The 15,788-nt window shown below is 40.3% G+C and overlaps 2 protein-coding genes and 1 long non-coding RNA gene across 10 annotated transcripts in view; 2 read left to right on the top strand and 1 right to left on the bottom strand.

Annotated features, from left to right (window-relative positions):
- LOC135101604 (uncharacterized) overlaps positions 1 to 3,628 on the top strand; it is a 41,764-nt gene extending 38,136 nt beyond the window's left edge. For 2 of the 3 annotated variants that reach the window (XM_064005779.1, XM_064005776.1), the window contains exons 2-4: positions 2,195 to 2,247; positions 2,679 to 2,886; positions 3,414 to 3,628. In XM_064005779.1, coding sequence (XP_063861849.1) covers positions 2,196 to 2,247; positions 2,679 to 2,886; positions 3,414 to 3,618 — 465 coding nt within the window. In that variant the 5' untranslated portion in view covers position 2,195 and the 3' untranslated portion in view covers positions 3,619 to 3,628. The remainder of the gene's footprint in view (positions 1 to 2,194; positions 2,248 to 2,678; positions 2,887 to 3,413) is intronic. The other variant, XM_064005777.1, reaches the window with a different exon arrangement.
- A 650-nt stretch (positions 3,629 to 4,278) lies between these two features.
- On the bottom strand, positions 4,279 to 13,595 carry LOC135101601 (protein O-linked-mannose beta-1,2-N-acetylglucosaminyltransferase 1-like). 3 transcript variants are annotated; one of them, XM_064005773.1, is made up of 15 exons: positions 13,481 to 13,595; positions 11,893 to 12,278; positions 11,448 to 11,645; positions 11,078 to 11,169; positions 10,736 to 10,869; positions 10,477 to 10,601; positions 10,087 to 10,166; positions 9,872 to 9,995; positions 9,491 to 9,642; positions 9,126 to 9,324; positions 8,686 to 8,876; positions 8,332 to 8,443; positions 7,981 to 8,052; positions 7,335 to 7,444; positions 4,279 to 6,540 (listed from the first exon to the last, which is right to left on the bottom strand). In XM_064005773.1, exons 2-15 carry the CDS (start codon positions 11,920 to 11,922, stop codon positions 6,393 to 6,395), a joined length of 1,767 nt encoding a protein of 588 aa, XP_063861843.1. In that variant the 5' UTR covers positions 11,923 to 12,278; positions 13,481 to 13,595; the 3' UTR covers positions 4,279 to 6,392. The 3 variants fall into 3 exon arrangements, with proteins under 3 accessions (XP_063861843.1, XP_063861842.1, XP_063861844.1); XM_064005772.1 differs by having other exon boundaries at positions 10,087 to 10,169; XM_064005774.1 differs by lacking the exon at positions 7,981 to 8,052 and having other exon boundaries at positions 10,087 to 10,169.
- Positions 13,596 to 13,870: 275 nt separating this feature from the next.
- LOC135101605 (uncharacterized) overlaps positions 13,871 to 15,788 on the top strand; it is a 32,448-nt gene continuing 30,530 nt past the window's right edge. For 3 of the 4 annotated variants that reach the window (XR_010269334.1, XR_010269333.1, XR_010269332.1), the window contains exon 1: positions 13,871 to 14,010. This is a non-coding gene — a long non-coding RNA (uncharacterized LOC135101605). The remainder of the gene's footprint in view (positions 14,011 to 15,788) is intronic. The other variant, XR_010269335.1, reaches the window with a different exon arrangement.

Below are 15,788 nucleotides of genomic sequence, written 5' to 3' on the forward strand. Positions count from 1 at the left end.
ATTACTTAAGTACTGATTTCTTTGTTACGTTGTGTGTACAATGAACTTGACAATGTACTGCAGCTTTCAGTTGAAGGCAAGCACTGTATAGGGGATATTTTATTATTTTCCTAACACGACGAATCTTTTTTTTTTTTCTTTAAGAGTGTGAAGTTGGCTCAGTGAAAACTAAAAAAAAAAAAAAATCGTTGCCCGAGGATATAGGTGAGCGCACTTCCTTCCCAGACTGTAGACGACATGTAAAAGTCTCGAGACAGTGCAGGATGAAGCAAGTAGTGGTAAAAATGCTATAATTACAGCGTGATGGACTATCAGCCGGTAGGGAGGGTCTCTCGGAGGTTTGTTTACAAATGATTACCTCCCTCACGTTCCCCAGGATATGTAAACTGGCTGGCGATGTCCTCTGAGGAAAGCAAACAAAACAGCACTGTCGAAACTGCATCTGTACTACGCGTCGTTGAACTAAAGAAGGGACGACGGAAAAACTCCCGTCAAGATGAGCTGCTTAGCGAGAGTGTCCGTCTTGAGAGCAAAAACAGCTCTCGCCAGTCTCGAAGGCTGAAAGGCACACTGGTGGAAGCAAGACAGTCCTCTGCTTCAGTCCCGCGGGACGTAGGCTGAAGGGCACTGGAATCTTTCATAACATTGTGTTCACACCAGTTTCCTGCAATGTCAAGCGTATCATTGCAGATGGCACCGGACAGACAATATTGTTGTCATGCTCAAAATTACAACATTGTTTATCGTTCAGACAGGGTACAGCAAAGGAGATGGACGCGTGGGTGCCTCCGTGAAAAAGGCAAAGCAGAACCAAGAACCCTGTACACTAGGTACTATATCGTCCTTGACAGAACTGACTGCCAGTGGATACTGTTATATGAATGCGAGACGTGAACTATTATTACAAAAGTGAGAAAGAAATGAAATACTACAGAAATTTGGTTCTTGATAAATGACGAAGTGCCGGCAACTGTTGGCAAATATTAGAGAGAAGCTATTAAAATCCCTAGGAAGACTGAGGATAAATTGTTTATGGAAAAATTATAGAAACGGCAAGCTCTTACGATGAGGATGGAAGCTGATGGTGGATATGCAGTAGCCAATTTTATGAAAGTGGTTGTGGATAGAGATGCAGTGCTACGTCTGGAGAGAATTTCATGTACAAGTGGGGCACTCTTCATTCGCTCTTCCCTCCGCCTTGCTAGTGGAGAGGCCAACGCCGCACATGAATGACTTAGAGCTCTTGAGGTGCATGTGTCACAGAATTGATAATTTTTGTGTTCATTTTTAACCAACCTTATCATAAATACATACCTGAGCTTTCTCATAAAACTGGCTATATTTCACAAGCTATTCATTGTGACTAGGCTTGAATGATAGAGATTCAATACGTTCAAGAATCGGAGATAGTGGAATCCTTCTTGAAAGTTTCATCCACGAGGCAAGTGAACACAAGCAGAGCGAGTAAAAAATGCTGCCAGCTATTAGAAGGATATGAGCGTTGCCGACATAGTCCTCACCGCCTCCAGCATCACTAGCTCCGTCATTTTGTTGTGTTTTCATGCAGCACAGCTTTCGTGTCATGACGAAACAGTGTTCTGGTTATGCATTGCTAATGACTCCTACCTCGTTCATGAATTGTTTAACGTATAAATTGCCGTAACACTTAACCAGTGACATTTTTTTTTTTTTTCAGTCGGATCATTTTAGTGGAATTAAATTACTAGAATTTAGAAGAGAGTATCCCTTGGATGGTGACGGCGCTGAGGCGCGGGCTATAATCATGAAGAGGCAGGAAAGGACGACGAGCTAAGAATAGTTCGTAAAGAAACCCTGAAGGCATTGAGGTGTGAAATTGTGAAATTAAGGTGTGTGTGTGTGTGTGTGTGTGTGGCGCGCTCACATGTACCTATATAAAACAGTAAGGTAGCAGAGGAAAAGCTTACTACTCGTGCTTTGTCTTACTCAGGTAACACATGCGAGTACTGAATTCTGTGATGGTTGCAGAAATCGATCTGTAACCTAGTCGTTCTACACATTTCAGGAGGATTCTAAACCTGGCAAACCTCTGAGTGCCTTTCCTGTGCAACTTCCATAAAACATTTTAATTACTTATCATATTATTCTATATTTCTTACGTGTCATATCCATGACCCAGACTAAGGAACTGAAGATGTGTTTGTGTTTCTTGCAGGATGCAGTGGACCGTATTGGCGTGGTTTTGTGGTCTTCTCGTGGTCTCCCTGGGTAAGTATGTCCGCATGTAGATAAACTTATGCACAGGGATGATAGTTGGACGTAGTGTATGTATTTTACAGGGAATGCAACGTGCAGGCTTACTGTCTTCCATACCCTTATGTTCTTATGAGTTCGAGGATAGAAGGTACACGTTCAGTGTCAATCTTTGTACGTGGGCTTGGTGGCAGAATGTGTGTGCTGGGATGAGTAAGGTGAGTCACAGTTCGAATTTGTGTATCTAAACACTGATTATCTTTAAGAAAAACCCATCTTCATTATTCATCACTAATGGAAATGAAAGACAGTTTCATAATGGTGGCACATCTTTACAGACTGAAGCTCATAAAAAAAAATACATTGATACCTCAAGGAAATAAAACAGATTCCCGTGTGTAATACAAGCCGTGTCTCTTCCCTTCCACCACATCTTTTTTCATTAGCGGAAGAGAAGGCGCAGGAAGAGAAGATGGAAGAATCAGACCAAAACGGCAGATTTATCGCAAAAATTAAAACGAGGACTCGACTTCTCTTCACCACTGACACCACGACAGTCCCCTACACCTGCGCTACCTTCAGCTCGGCCGTGTGTAGGCGTCGGCGAAGGTTCCAACGCCAGACGATAGAAGACCTCGAGGAAAAATTAGACGAGTAAGTTGTTCGTTGCTGAATCTGTCACTGGTCTATGTTCTTAAACGTCTCGGCGTCTTATTTTCACTATTTCTGGCGTCCTTTAGAAATTATTGGGGTTTTCGAAAGGGATTCTGCGATTCGAATGGTAGTTGTCAGTAAGAAAAAAAAAAACTAATGAGAATCCAGATTATCATTTATGCGGCCTTTGAAAATAATCTTTGCAAGAGAGAGAGAAAAAAAAAAGCGTTTCAGAATACGGACCAGTGTGTTTCACTTTTCTTCCACATTCTTTAGTTTCGTTTGCTCTCTCTCTCTCTCTCTCTCTCTCTCTCTCTCTCTCTCTCTCTCTCTCTCTCTCTCTCTCTCTCTCTCTCTCTCTCTCTCTCAGTTTTTCCTCGTCTCCGTTTTCTCTATTCCTTGTTTTGTCTGCTCTCGCTCGCTCCATTTCACCATACGTCCATTCCCCCCTCTCTCCATTTACTCCATCAAATACATTTTACCCCATTTCATAGCGTACCTCGTCTCCTTCCCTTCCCTTCCCGCAGCAGTCCAGTGGAGTTATTCAGTGGGCAGCAACTAGATGACGTACCAGTTGACGAGCAGAGAAGGAAGCGCCTCGGCATCACAATTCTCGGCACCGTAACCACCACAACCTTCACGCTCACATCCACCTCCACCAACAGCGCCACCACCTTCTCAGTCTCGTACTTCTGCTCGGCGCCCAACGTTGTGTTCCCTCCAGGTTGTTAGTGAGTGGGAGTGACTATGCAGACAAGATTGGAATCAAGAGGTGCTGAGGAACCAAGAGTGTTTATATATATATATATATATATATATATATATATATATATATATATATATATATATATATATATATATATATATATATATATATATATATATATATATATATATATATATATATATATATATATATATATATATATATATATATATATATATATATATATATATTGCTAAAGGATGTGCGTTCACGAAAGAGACTAACAGGTGCGCTATACATGGATTACCGGAAACTCGACGTATATTTAGAGTTTTATCTTTGTAGGAATGAAAGTGGGATTAAAAAAAAAAAAAAAGAGAGAGAGAGAGAAATGTACGTATAGGTTATAAAGTTCCAAGTTCTAGTTTGCTCTTCATATAACTATTAACACATTTACAACCATGGTTGTCTCTCGGTATCATTCAAAATAGTTGAAGAGTATAGTGCATAGACAAATAGAGTAAAGAGACAATAAAAGATTTTTTTTCTATTTCCTAGGCTACAAGTGTATTCAATATTTTGGTACAAAAATAAGTGTATGAAAAATTGTACGGGATTATGGAAAAAGGGATGTATAGAAGTGAAAGAGTGAAATTTTCACATGAATGATAAGAATGAAATTATGCATGTTCTTTGAATCTCTCTCTCTCTCTCTCTCTCTCTCTCTCTCTCTCTCTCTCTCTCTCTCTCTCTCTCTCTCTCGACGTTCTTTATCTGCCTCTTAAATGCAATATAGTAAGTAAGCAGTCACTTATTATGAGGGGTCACATATTGTGAAATACACATAATGTATATACATAAATTATACGAAAGTCCTCATCTACAAGTATTTATTCTTACCACTCTCTATACGTGATTTCTTTGAGAAACTCAGTCAACTCCTGCTCTTGTAGTTTTAAATCCTTCGCTCTATCACAAGGACTATTTTCAGAAGCCACAGAGATACTTAACCGAGTTGTCATAGTTAATCTCTCCACTGAGGATGCAGAATTTTTGTTAAACTATCACTAGGATCATAAAAAACACCCTTAAAAACTCTAATGATTTCCACCAGCCGATTAAAAGCTGTCAAGACGCCCAAATTTTCAAGAACTATGTCCTTGGTCATCATACATTTCGTTAAATAAAACAGGCCATGACTCCCCTTTGGATTTATTCAAGGGTAAAGTACGCAGCGTGTCTTACGTTCATCTGCATGGGAGTGATGAAATGCAATGGATAGAGTCGCAAACCTAACACTTTGTGGTGTTAGTAGTTTTCATTGAATTACTGGTGATGATCTAAGTGAAAGCTCAAAGAAATGCTAAGCTTTGTTGTTGATAGAGAGAGAGAGAGAGAGAGAGAGAGAGAGAGAGAGAGAGAGAGAGAGAGAGAGAGAGAGAGAGAGAGAAAAAACATTTCAAAGTGTGGAAAAAGAAGGATAAGAGAGTAATAAGTACGGTCATAAGTTTCAAAGGCAAGGATAGGGAAGATATAATTAGATGAGAGTAGTTTCAGCCCGCATCCTCCAATGCCGTGGCGTCCTATCTTGACAGCTTGCAACATACTCAAGTGGAAGTCATTGGGGATTTCAAGAGTATTTTCGTGGTTCTAGCTGTAGTTCAGAAAGGATTCGCCATCATCAGTAGGCAAAACCATCATGAAAACCTGACTAATTAACTTTGTCGCGTTTGAAAATAATCCTCCTGAGAGAACAATGCGTTTAAGAATAAGGGGCTTACTTACGAGTATTCAGAGACAGAAATCGAAACTGCAAGAATACGGTTGGAATGATGCAGTTGTATTGCCAAGCCTTCCTTAACGAACCTTCACATTGAAATCAAGAGGAAAAGAGACTCGACAGGATAAAAATAAATAAATAAATGTTGAAATATGATTCTAATTCACCAGCGAGAATGAAATTTGCTAATGCACGCTAGAGATAGAGCGAGATAAAGTAATGATATGAGTGTAGATGTGCTACATTCATTGCGTGTGTGTGTGTGTGTGTTTTGGAGTGTATGTATGTCTAATGAAATACGTCCTCTTACGTATCATACCAAACAGGTTTTTGTATATATCCTATTAACTTAAGCATATATTATCTCTGTGCCCACATTTCGCCATATCTCTATACATTCACATTATGTTCATGTCCCCTGGCTTACTAGTAACGTGTATTCTTGTAGTGCTACGTGCACAGGTATTGTTTGAATGGTCTCCCGCGAGTTTGTTTCTGTGTAAGAAAAGTCTGCGGGTAATCGTTTCCATATTTCATATCACTGTATAGTCATTACGTAGTTGTGGTGGTGGTGGTGGTGTAAGTAGTAGCAGTAGTAATAGAAGTAGTAATAGTAGTAGTAGTAGTAGTAGTAGTAGTAGTAGTAGTAGTAGTAGTAGTAGTAGTAGTAGTAGTAGTAGAAGTAGTCTTCTTCATCGTCGTCGTCGTCGTCATCGTTGTTGTTGTTGTTGTTGTTGTTGTCATTGTTGTTGTTGCATTGTTGTTTTTGTGTACTAATGTTGTCAATACTGCTATTCTTGCTCTCCGTCTCCTCTTCCTTCTTCCTCTCCGTCTCCCTTTTCCCTTTCTTTTCCTCCTCCCTCCCTCCCTCTTTTTCCTCTTAATAAACATGCTTCAGTTGCTGCGAGGCTCGTGGATAGCATGATACCATGATAATCGCTTTGTATGTGCACTGTAAAGGTAATGTGCAGATAACACGTGCCATGCAAAACTATACAGGGCAGGGGAAAGTGACTCGTATCAGCTGTAGGGCGTGACGGTGACGGCTGAGGCAGAGACGATGGAAGAGGAGTAGTTGGGGGACTGGTAGATATAAACAGGTGCCTCATCCGCGGGCTTCTTCGGGTCGTATCTCATCAGTACATGCGTCCCCTGTGGCTTGAGGACCCTGCAAAGACAGTCATGCATGCTCACACACCTTTACGGAAATGTACGATAAGCTGTAGTGACTGTGATAATGGTACTGGTGGTGGTGGTGGTAGTAATTGTGGTGGTGGTAGTAGTAATAATGGTTGTGGTGGTGGAGACGAGTATTACTTCAATTTAGATTGGATTTTGATATTATTTAAATTAGATTAAGATATTATTAAGTATTATTAAGAAATATTGACATTGTTGATGACGGTGGTGGTGCTGGTGAAGGTGATAATGGTGGTGGTGATGGTAATAATGGTGGTGGTGGTGGTGGTGAGTATTATTTAACTTTAGATTAGAGCATTCTATTATTGAAGTACATATGCAAGAATCACCTGTAAGCAAGAGGCGAGTACGAAGATGGTGCAGCGCTGATAGCTCAGAAATCCCTGTTGCATGTTTTAATTGTATTATGCTTTATATAGTTAGCATTTCAGTTTACTTAATACACATAATGGATGCCCCTCATTTCTATATATATATTATTTTCCTTATAGTAATGCCTACTTTGTTCTATGTTTGTTTACTTTCATTTCTCTCTCTCTCTCTCTCTCTCTCTCTCTCTCTCTCTCTCTCTCTCTCTCTCTCTCTCTCTCTCTCTCTCTCTCTCTCTCTCTCTCTCTCTCTCTCTCTCTCTCTCTAACATTTCCTACAATTGTATCAATATTGCTTCCTTTGCATAAGTGATGATAACCCTTCCAGCTGAGTTACTCTCCTGTCAAGCAATGCCACGCTTAGCACGCAGCATCTCTTATTAGTACTACTCACGAAAAGGGTGATGCTGGCCACCCCACCATTAGGAGCGGTGTGCCCTTCCACCTCAGGCGCCACAACAGTTTATGGTGAGCCCGGAGATCCAAATTCCACAGCCGTAGGCACTGCAGACAAAGAGAAAAGTAATTACGACAGGTTCATCACTTCTGAGGTAATGCCATTTTGAACATGTGTCAATAGCAATAGATTCTGTTTTTCTCAATGTCTGAAACCAATGTAGTTAGTGTCAGTTACTTGGTCTCATTAGTTCTGCATTATAAAATTTTATTGTTATTGTTGAGACATTTTGACAAGTTGGAGGAAGAGGTGAAAAGAGAGACAGGTATTATGGAGTGAGTTTATTCCCAACTAGTTTCGCTTTTAGCCTCCTCAGGGTCACTTCTGAGGAAGCTACAAGAGAAACTAGTTGTGAATAAACTCACCCCATAACACCTGTGTCTCTTTTCACCTCCACCTTCTTTATTGTTATTATTGTCGCTGTCATTTGTTGGTTTGGGATTTGTTTGATTTCTTTTCATATTCATCAGCCACCAACATGTCCTCATGTTTACCTTACATCTGCATTCCCCAGCTGTCTTTCAGTGGTTATACCAACAAGCAAGACGTGACCAACAGCTTGGGAGGAGCGATTCACACTTACCGACACCACGCCCATGTAGGTGTAGTCGTCAGACACTTCGTTCATCTTGATCCATAGGACATGAACAGTGCTCTGCATGGCAGGAGTGTTTAGTAAGTCACGATATGTTAGAAATGGCAGGCGAAACTCAGAAATCATAAAGCACAATCTTATAACATGAATTTATATATAAATATAAATTCATATAAATGAACAAATTATATATATATATATATATATATATATATATATATATATATATATATATATATATATATATATATATATATATATATATATATATATCAATTTATGGTAAATATTATCTTTCATAATGTAAATAAACTTCTAAGAACAGCTTGTATGACTTACAGAGTTACGAGGAAGCAAAGTCTTGTTGCATGGGTTCACAGCACCACCGTCCAGGTGAACACCGCCGAGCAGTAGCTCCTTCAAGTGTTGCTCGTAAGCTGCTGGGCTCAATCTAAAGTAACAGGTAAAGTCAAGCTGTCATTCCTGTTCAGAAAAATTAATTAAGTGTAATTCATGTAAATTATTATGCATTTTACTATTGAATTGTGGAACTTGCAAAAACAGTAATTAATGAAAAACAATATCTGGCCTGCTCACGTTTTGTGGATGGTGAATGGTGTGTATGGACAAAGCACAGAGCAGTGAACTGGTTTCCGGTTCGAGTTAGCTACAAGCTATCATCCTCAGACTTACTTGTCAAGATTGGCAAGAGTGACGTGACTCAAGGTGTTGAAGGAAGTGTGAACATAAAAATTTGCCTGGAAGTAGTCAGTGAGGTGAGCGCCTTTGGCACCAAAATGGAAAGTACGGGAGACCTCAGGTACTAAACACTCTCGACCTTGCTGAACCTCTGGCAGCCGCATCCACATGTCCCAGTCTGCGAACTGAGACATCAAGAAAATAATAAAATGATAGTAAGATAAAGAACTACTGTCAGTTATGACGGCTATTCATAAAATAAGTTTATGAAATGTAATCACTTGAAGGGTTTTTTTTTTGTATTATTATTATTTTTTTTTTTTTTACTAATCCTACTCTATTATGTATTAATCTATCAGTGGCTGTGATTTAGCATCCTTCCTCCACTGCAGAACCTAAAATTACCTGAAAATCCAACACAACCCTCAGCTCACCTTGTCATGACCTGGCCATTTTATGATCACGTCCTGGTACACCTTTCTGGAGAGCAGCCAGCCCAGCCCCGCCATGGTCTCAGAGCGCATCACGAGCCTAGGGTCCCCACCAGAGTCATCCCGCGCCAGGTCGTTCCAGGCAGACACGCAGTACAGTGTTGGGTCGCTGGCTAAGAGAGGCGCGGTCTGAGCGAAGTAACTGTCATTGGGAACGTTCAGTTCAGTATGGAAAATATTATTGTTTGGTATTATTTTTGTAGATCATTCAGATATTTTTCGAAGGTTTGTCTTTTTCCTTTTGAAAGTTAATACACATAATACCTAAAACCATGTTCTAGTTATCCCATGGTGTGACCCTCTCTTACCTGTAGAAGTCAGCTGCCACATAGAGGTCCTCCTCAAGGAGAATGACGTAAGGGTCTAAGGAAAAGATTCTGAAGGCCACCTCCATCACCGTCCTGTAGTGGCGGGTGATACGAAGGGTCACGTTGTTTCCCCCGGCGTCGTGCCCCTCGAACTGAACGGTGAGTGACGAAAAGCACAAGTGACGGCGCAGAGAAAAAGAAATGTAATAAAAATTGTGATCGATGACGTCCTGAAATTTGTTCTCTTCATATACCAGCAAAGTGATAAGATGCATTTCACTCAACACAAATTAAGAAAAAAAAAGAGATAGATAGAATCGGAAGACATTCGTATTGTAGGTTTTAGAAAAAAAATCTCCCAAAGAGTAAGTCCCATCTCACCTTTATTCCATAGAGGTTGATCAAAGCACGGACCTCTCGTAACCCACCTTGGAGGTCCCCGTCAGCTACCACAAGCGTCCTCTCAGGATCAGCGCCCGGCACTGACACCAGTCGGAGGAGGCACCTGATAAGCATACACATTAATAGTTTAATGATATGATAAATATTTACCTTTCATGGAGAGAGAGAGAGGGGGGGGGGGGAGGAGGTCTTACCGGTGAAGGAGCAGGGGCCTCTCACTCGCCACTATCACTGTCGGGATTGTCCTCATGCCTCGCTCTGCCACACTCTTCGCCTTCTAGAAAAAACGTACATTTATTTCTTAAAGAAAAAAATGATGAAATTGATTGTCATCTTCTTACCCAATGATTAGAAAAATTACATATTCGTGAAATGAGTTGATGGACCTAAGGCACCTGTCAATCAACTGTCTGATTGTGACATTTCTTTAGAGAGAGAGAGAGAGAGAGAGAGAGAGAGAGAGAGAGAGAGAGAGAGAGAGAGAGAGAGAGAGAGAACATTAACAGTAATATAGAAAACGAAAGTGTGTGTTTGTGTAAGAGCAAAGAAGACATGCATTAGCTGCAGGGCACGTGGTACTTTACGTGGGCATCTACTGGAAACAAGATTGGGCTCCAGCAGCTACACAGGTCACCGTAACCCTCGAACTGGGCACAGAATGTCCGACGAGCGTCCCAATGTCCTCCGCGGGGCCACGCACACTCTACATCTAGGGAAAGCGGGGATGTGTGTGTATGTATGTCTACGTGCGCAGAAGACTCGGCACATCATTATTTTTCTTTTAATTGCATAGAAATTCATCTGTATTCTTCATTTAATAAAAAAAAAATGCGTGATACCCACCAGCTAGTGCAGTACGCTGGGGACGGGCGTGTAGGCGCAGCGGCCCGCCCTGCACCACCAGGCTGTCTTCACCGCTAGCAAACACCGCTCCTTCTGCCCACGTCCTTCCTTCTTTCGTCCATATCCACGCCCATCTGTCGATGAAGGTGCTTAACGTGTCTCCATATGCACGATCGTTTGTCAGCATTTCAAAATTATGTATACCATTTGCACCATTCGATTATTTGGCAGGAAGCATGCAGGGCCTCTCCCATAGGTTGTCGCTTTAGGAGGTTGGAAGATATCTACCCTCATGGCAACAGACCGCTGGAAGATATCTACCCTCATGGCAACAGACCGCACCTGTCGCCCATAGTCATGTCGAGTATGGTCCTTGAACCGAGTTTCCGGAGATAATTCACAGTTAGGTCAGACATCTGCATAAAGCCCTCGTGCTGGTGGGGAAGAAATCTGATTTTGTGAATAGCTTCGTGTCTTGAAATGCATGAATAGATCACTATGCCTTCACATCTAAAAGTATTACAGCAGCTTTAATGACATTATAATTGTTTGGTCATTTAATTAACTAACACCATTATAATGAAATATCGACCCACTAATCTTTCATTCCACCACAGAAGCAACACTTTCTACGAACATCTATGAAATGACAATAAAGTAGTAAAGTTTATTGGTTCTCTTAGGTTAAGAAAGAGTGTAACTTTCACCTTACCATTGCAGCAAGAACCAGAATTCTCCCTGGCTGCACATCTTCCAGTATTCTCAAGAGTTCATGGTCCCCGGAACGCTCGAAAGTCCTATGCCTGGAGACGTGCATGACAACAGCAGTGGCGGGATTCAACACCACAAGGTAAAGTCCGCCTCGCTTCATGAATTTTACGTCAGCCATTACCATTTCCTCTTGGAGTACCTATAGGCAGCAAGGATACTTGATTTGGGAGGAAACTGGTTTGATATTTTGTTAAATTTCGTGTTGTTGATAGTGGTGTGTTGTGGTTCATCATAAGATTTATTTTTTTTTTTTTTAGTTTCATAAATGATTGAAAATATAAATGGTGTAGATCAGGATGTGTATAAAAGTCAATGAAAGATGAGTGTGTGTTTTGTTCTCTCTCTCTCTCTCTCTCTCTCTCTCTCTCTCTATCTCTCTCTCTCACCATCTTGTCATCCACCGTCACCTCCAGCATCCACTTGGCTACTGTCACATCAATGCTCAGGTGACCCGTGGTAGCAACTCTTGTTGATGCTTCCCTCCCCCGCACTCCTTCACCAGCCGCCTCCCTGTCCTCGCCAGCTTTGGATTGATGGACACCCAAATTAGGGTTCGCACGGTTTAGGTCTTCGTAGCTCAGTGGTTTTGGGTCTTCATTATTTTTGCTTTTCGTGGGCCCTTCTGACAACGTGTGGGCAAGAGGTTTGCTGGGTTTTTCGCCATATGAATGACCACGATTTTTGTTGTCACTTCTGTCTTCTGTGCCTTTATTCCCTTTTATCCATTTACTCCGCTGTTCCTCTCGCCTGATGGGAATGGAGTCTGCCAAGTCTGTGAACGAGTGGAATACTTTAAATACGCCATCATGTTACTAGTGCCTATGCTCAGACGCTGGTATGTATTTGACATCACTAAACACGAAAGACCCAGGGTCGAGCCCTCACCCTCGCCAAATAAGTAGTTGTATTGGTAAGTCAAGTTCAGAGTCACCAGGAAGTAAGCTGCCCCCGCCGCAGCCAGCACCACCCACACTCGTCCCTGTCGTGGAGGAATGGGCAAGGTGTTGGTGGTGGTGGTGATGGGGCTGTTGTTGTTGTTCTTGAATGATTTCGTGTTAACTAGCATATGTCAAATTTATTACCTTAAAACAATAGATTCTCTCTCTCTCTCTCTCTCTCTCTCTCTCTCTCTCTCTCTCTCTCTCTCTCTCAAAACGTATATATATATATATATATATATATATATATATATATATATATATATATATATATATATATATATATATATATATATATATATATATATATATATATATATATATATATATATATATACACACACACACACACACACACACACACACACACCAGCAGACGACCGTCTGCTGATTCATGTATAGGATCATAAGACTGTCCTTCCCAGGAGCTCTGTTCCTTATTCTGCCAAGCATACAGCTTGCTAGTTATGAGTGGATATAAAAAAGAAGGATGAATGAAATAAATAATACTTAGTTGATCAAAATCGCTCCTACCTGTCCCATCCTCACATACCCAATTACCTGTTCAACCGATCGTGCCTAGAGACTATGTATGTATTAGACTATGTAGGGAAATACAGTTATCACCAAGCCATGCGATAAGTCACTGCCGTAATTCTTCGTTCACGCACAGGAAACATTGCAATACGGTAAAGTCAACGTCCGAATGTCCGATGAGGTGCATCAGAACGGTGACGAAACCTCGCTCGATGGGACGATGTCCCCATATTTCCAACCGTTGCCCGGCACGGTCCCACATTTGGAATGGCTAGACAAATGTATAAAAGAAACATGTGGCTGTTTTAAATCGTTACGATACCTTCAATTGAATTGGCTTTACTTTCTCCCCTCTCTTCGCGGTGTCACATGACTGTTTCAGTGCTTTAATATTTTTTTACTCCACCTTTTTTTTTTTTTTCTTTTACTGCCCACAGTTTGCGTCAAAATATATTAATAACTATTTAGTATATTGTAATATGGATGTACGTTACTTTACCTTCATAGTAGATACTGTTGTGACATCCCCTTTAATTCATGCTGTCACACAACCAACACGCCGCATCCTCACCAGCAGCGTACAGGACTCACCGCCTCATGAACACTGCCAGCCATGCACGTGCCCGGGGCGTTCCCGCGGTGCTTACGTAGCCAGCTTTTCTCCTGACTTTTTCCTCAACATTCCGAGAATGTGAATAAAATAAATATAATCAGTACATCTAGGTGAATGTTTGATACGGTAGATAATTGTAGTAGTTAATGCTGTTTTCACATCAAATTATTTTACGATTTTTTCCTTATATTTTACTGATATTTTTTTTTTAAGTTCCGTATGCTTGTAAAGAATAAATAAGTTGGTTCATTAGTAACCAGGTGCTCCAATAGAGGTATGGGATGCCTCCTTGGGTGCGCCGTTGTGGCCGAAACTACACCGTCCTGCTTGTGTTTACACGAGGCGGTGCCGCGGCGGGCAGTACAAGGCGATGGATATTGCTGTCTAGACCAAGTGAACAGATCCTGTCTTATATGGTAGATATAAATGTCCACTGTGTTTATTATTATACATAAGACACATAGAAGATGATATCACATCTGTATTAGTAGGGTGCGTGCAGATGACCACTAAGTTGTAGAGAAAGTGACACACACACACTTATGTCAACAAGCATGTTCAATCAGAGCAAGTTTTGCTTTAAGTCTGCCTTATAAAGGTCTTGCAAAGTCTACCTTATAAAGGCGAAACTTAAACGTGTAGTAGAATGTGAGGAGCTTAGTTGCGTAGATTAAATTTGAGAGATCTTGGGTATAGCGTAAAGGTTAGGTTAAGGTAATAACATAGGAGTGGGTTAGGGTGATAAGTTGGAAGAATACTGCCACCGTATTCCTTACATGTCATAAAAGACAAATAAAATGGACAGAGCAAGGGGATTAGGTAACCCCTACTTTGAGTATTTATACAGTACCTCTCCAATGAGACAGTCATGTTTTGTTTATATATATATATATATATATATATATATATATATATATATATATATATATATATATATATATATATATATATATATATATATATATATATATATATATATATATATATATATATATATATAGTAAACCCTCCTTATATCGGATCCTATTATATCGTATTTCGCATTTATCGGACATGTATGGTGTTTGGACCATCCATCAGATTTATCAAACAAATGTCAGTAAATGAGGCAGAACATCCAGCCAGCAGTGGCAGTAGTGAAGGTGGGAGGGAGAGTGTGGGTGGTGGTGCTGGTGGTGGAGGTGAACACACACTGCACCCACCATGGTTGCGCTCTCTGCCATAATTATGGTATTTGTCATAATTTGGTGTTTCTCTCCCAACTGCTGTACATTGTCTACTATATGATATATTTTTTTTTATGAAATCTGGTTACTGTACTGTATTTTCCTACCTATGGGTAGTCAGGGCAGGAAAGGAAGTTCCTAACTGTTGAGACATGGGTCAGGCCAGGTTAAGAATGGGGTGAGAGAGGGGTTTGGGAACGAAAATTAAATCATTGCCATATACCGTATTTGCCAGCTTATAAGACACACCTCAGTTTGGATAGGCATTGAAAAAGAATAAATAAATAAATAAGTGGGTTTAAGCTGTGAATATGAAGTGTTGGGTTTCATCTGACATTTGAATCCTTCTTATATGTATTCAGATCCTTATTAAATCCCAATATTTTACATTTAAAACCTTAATATTTGCTATGATCTACCAACACTGGTCCTTAGACCAATCCTGCTGTGAGATGTAAACATATAACATAAAGAAATACAGTTTCCCACAGAGAAATATAGAAGTTTGATATAAGTTCAGTGAGGATATAGTATCAGCAGTGAGTGTGCACAACTTCAAGGAAAAAACTGGACAAGTGTAGATATGGAGACAGGACCACACAAGTGTAGCTGAGGCCTTGTATGCTACAACTAGGTAAACTGGGTAAACACACACACACACACACACACACACACACACACACACACACACACTCATTCACCAATAGACATCTACACAGGTCCCACTAAAATTTTTAGGTCTTTTTAATATCTGCTATCACCATATTGATTTTCCAATCATTTTACATGTTAACAACCAAGTGGTGGGAAGTTGCATTTCTTTGTGTTCTTATATAAAATACATGGTAAGGAAGTATCTTAAGAGAAGTTACTATTTTGTATCTAATTTTTTTTTTTATTCAAATTTTCTTTCTTTTATTTTACACTTATTTCATAAGTAAAATTCAACCACAAGATCAACAAAAACT

This window comes from Scylla paramamosain, chromosome 6, assembly GCF_035594125.1.
Source record: "Scylla paramamosain isolate STU-SP2022 chromosome 6, ASM3559412v1, whole genome shotgun sequence".
NCBI classification, from domain to species: domain Eukaryota; kingdom Metazoa; phylum Arthropoda; class Malacostraca; order Decapoda; family Portunidae; genus Scylla; species Scylla paramamosain.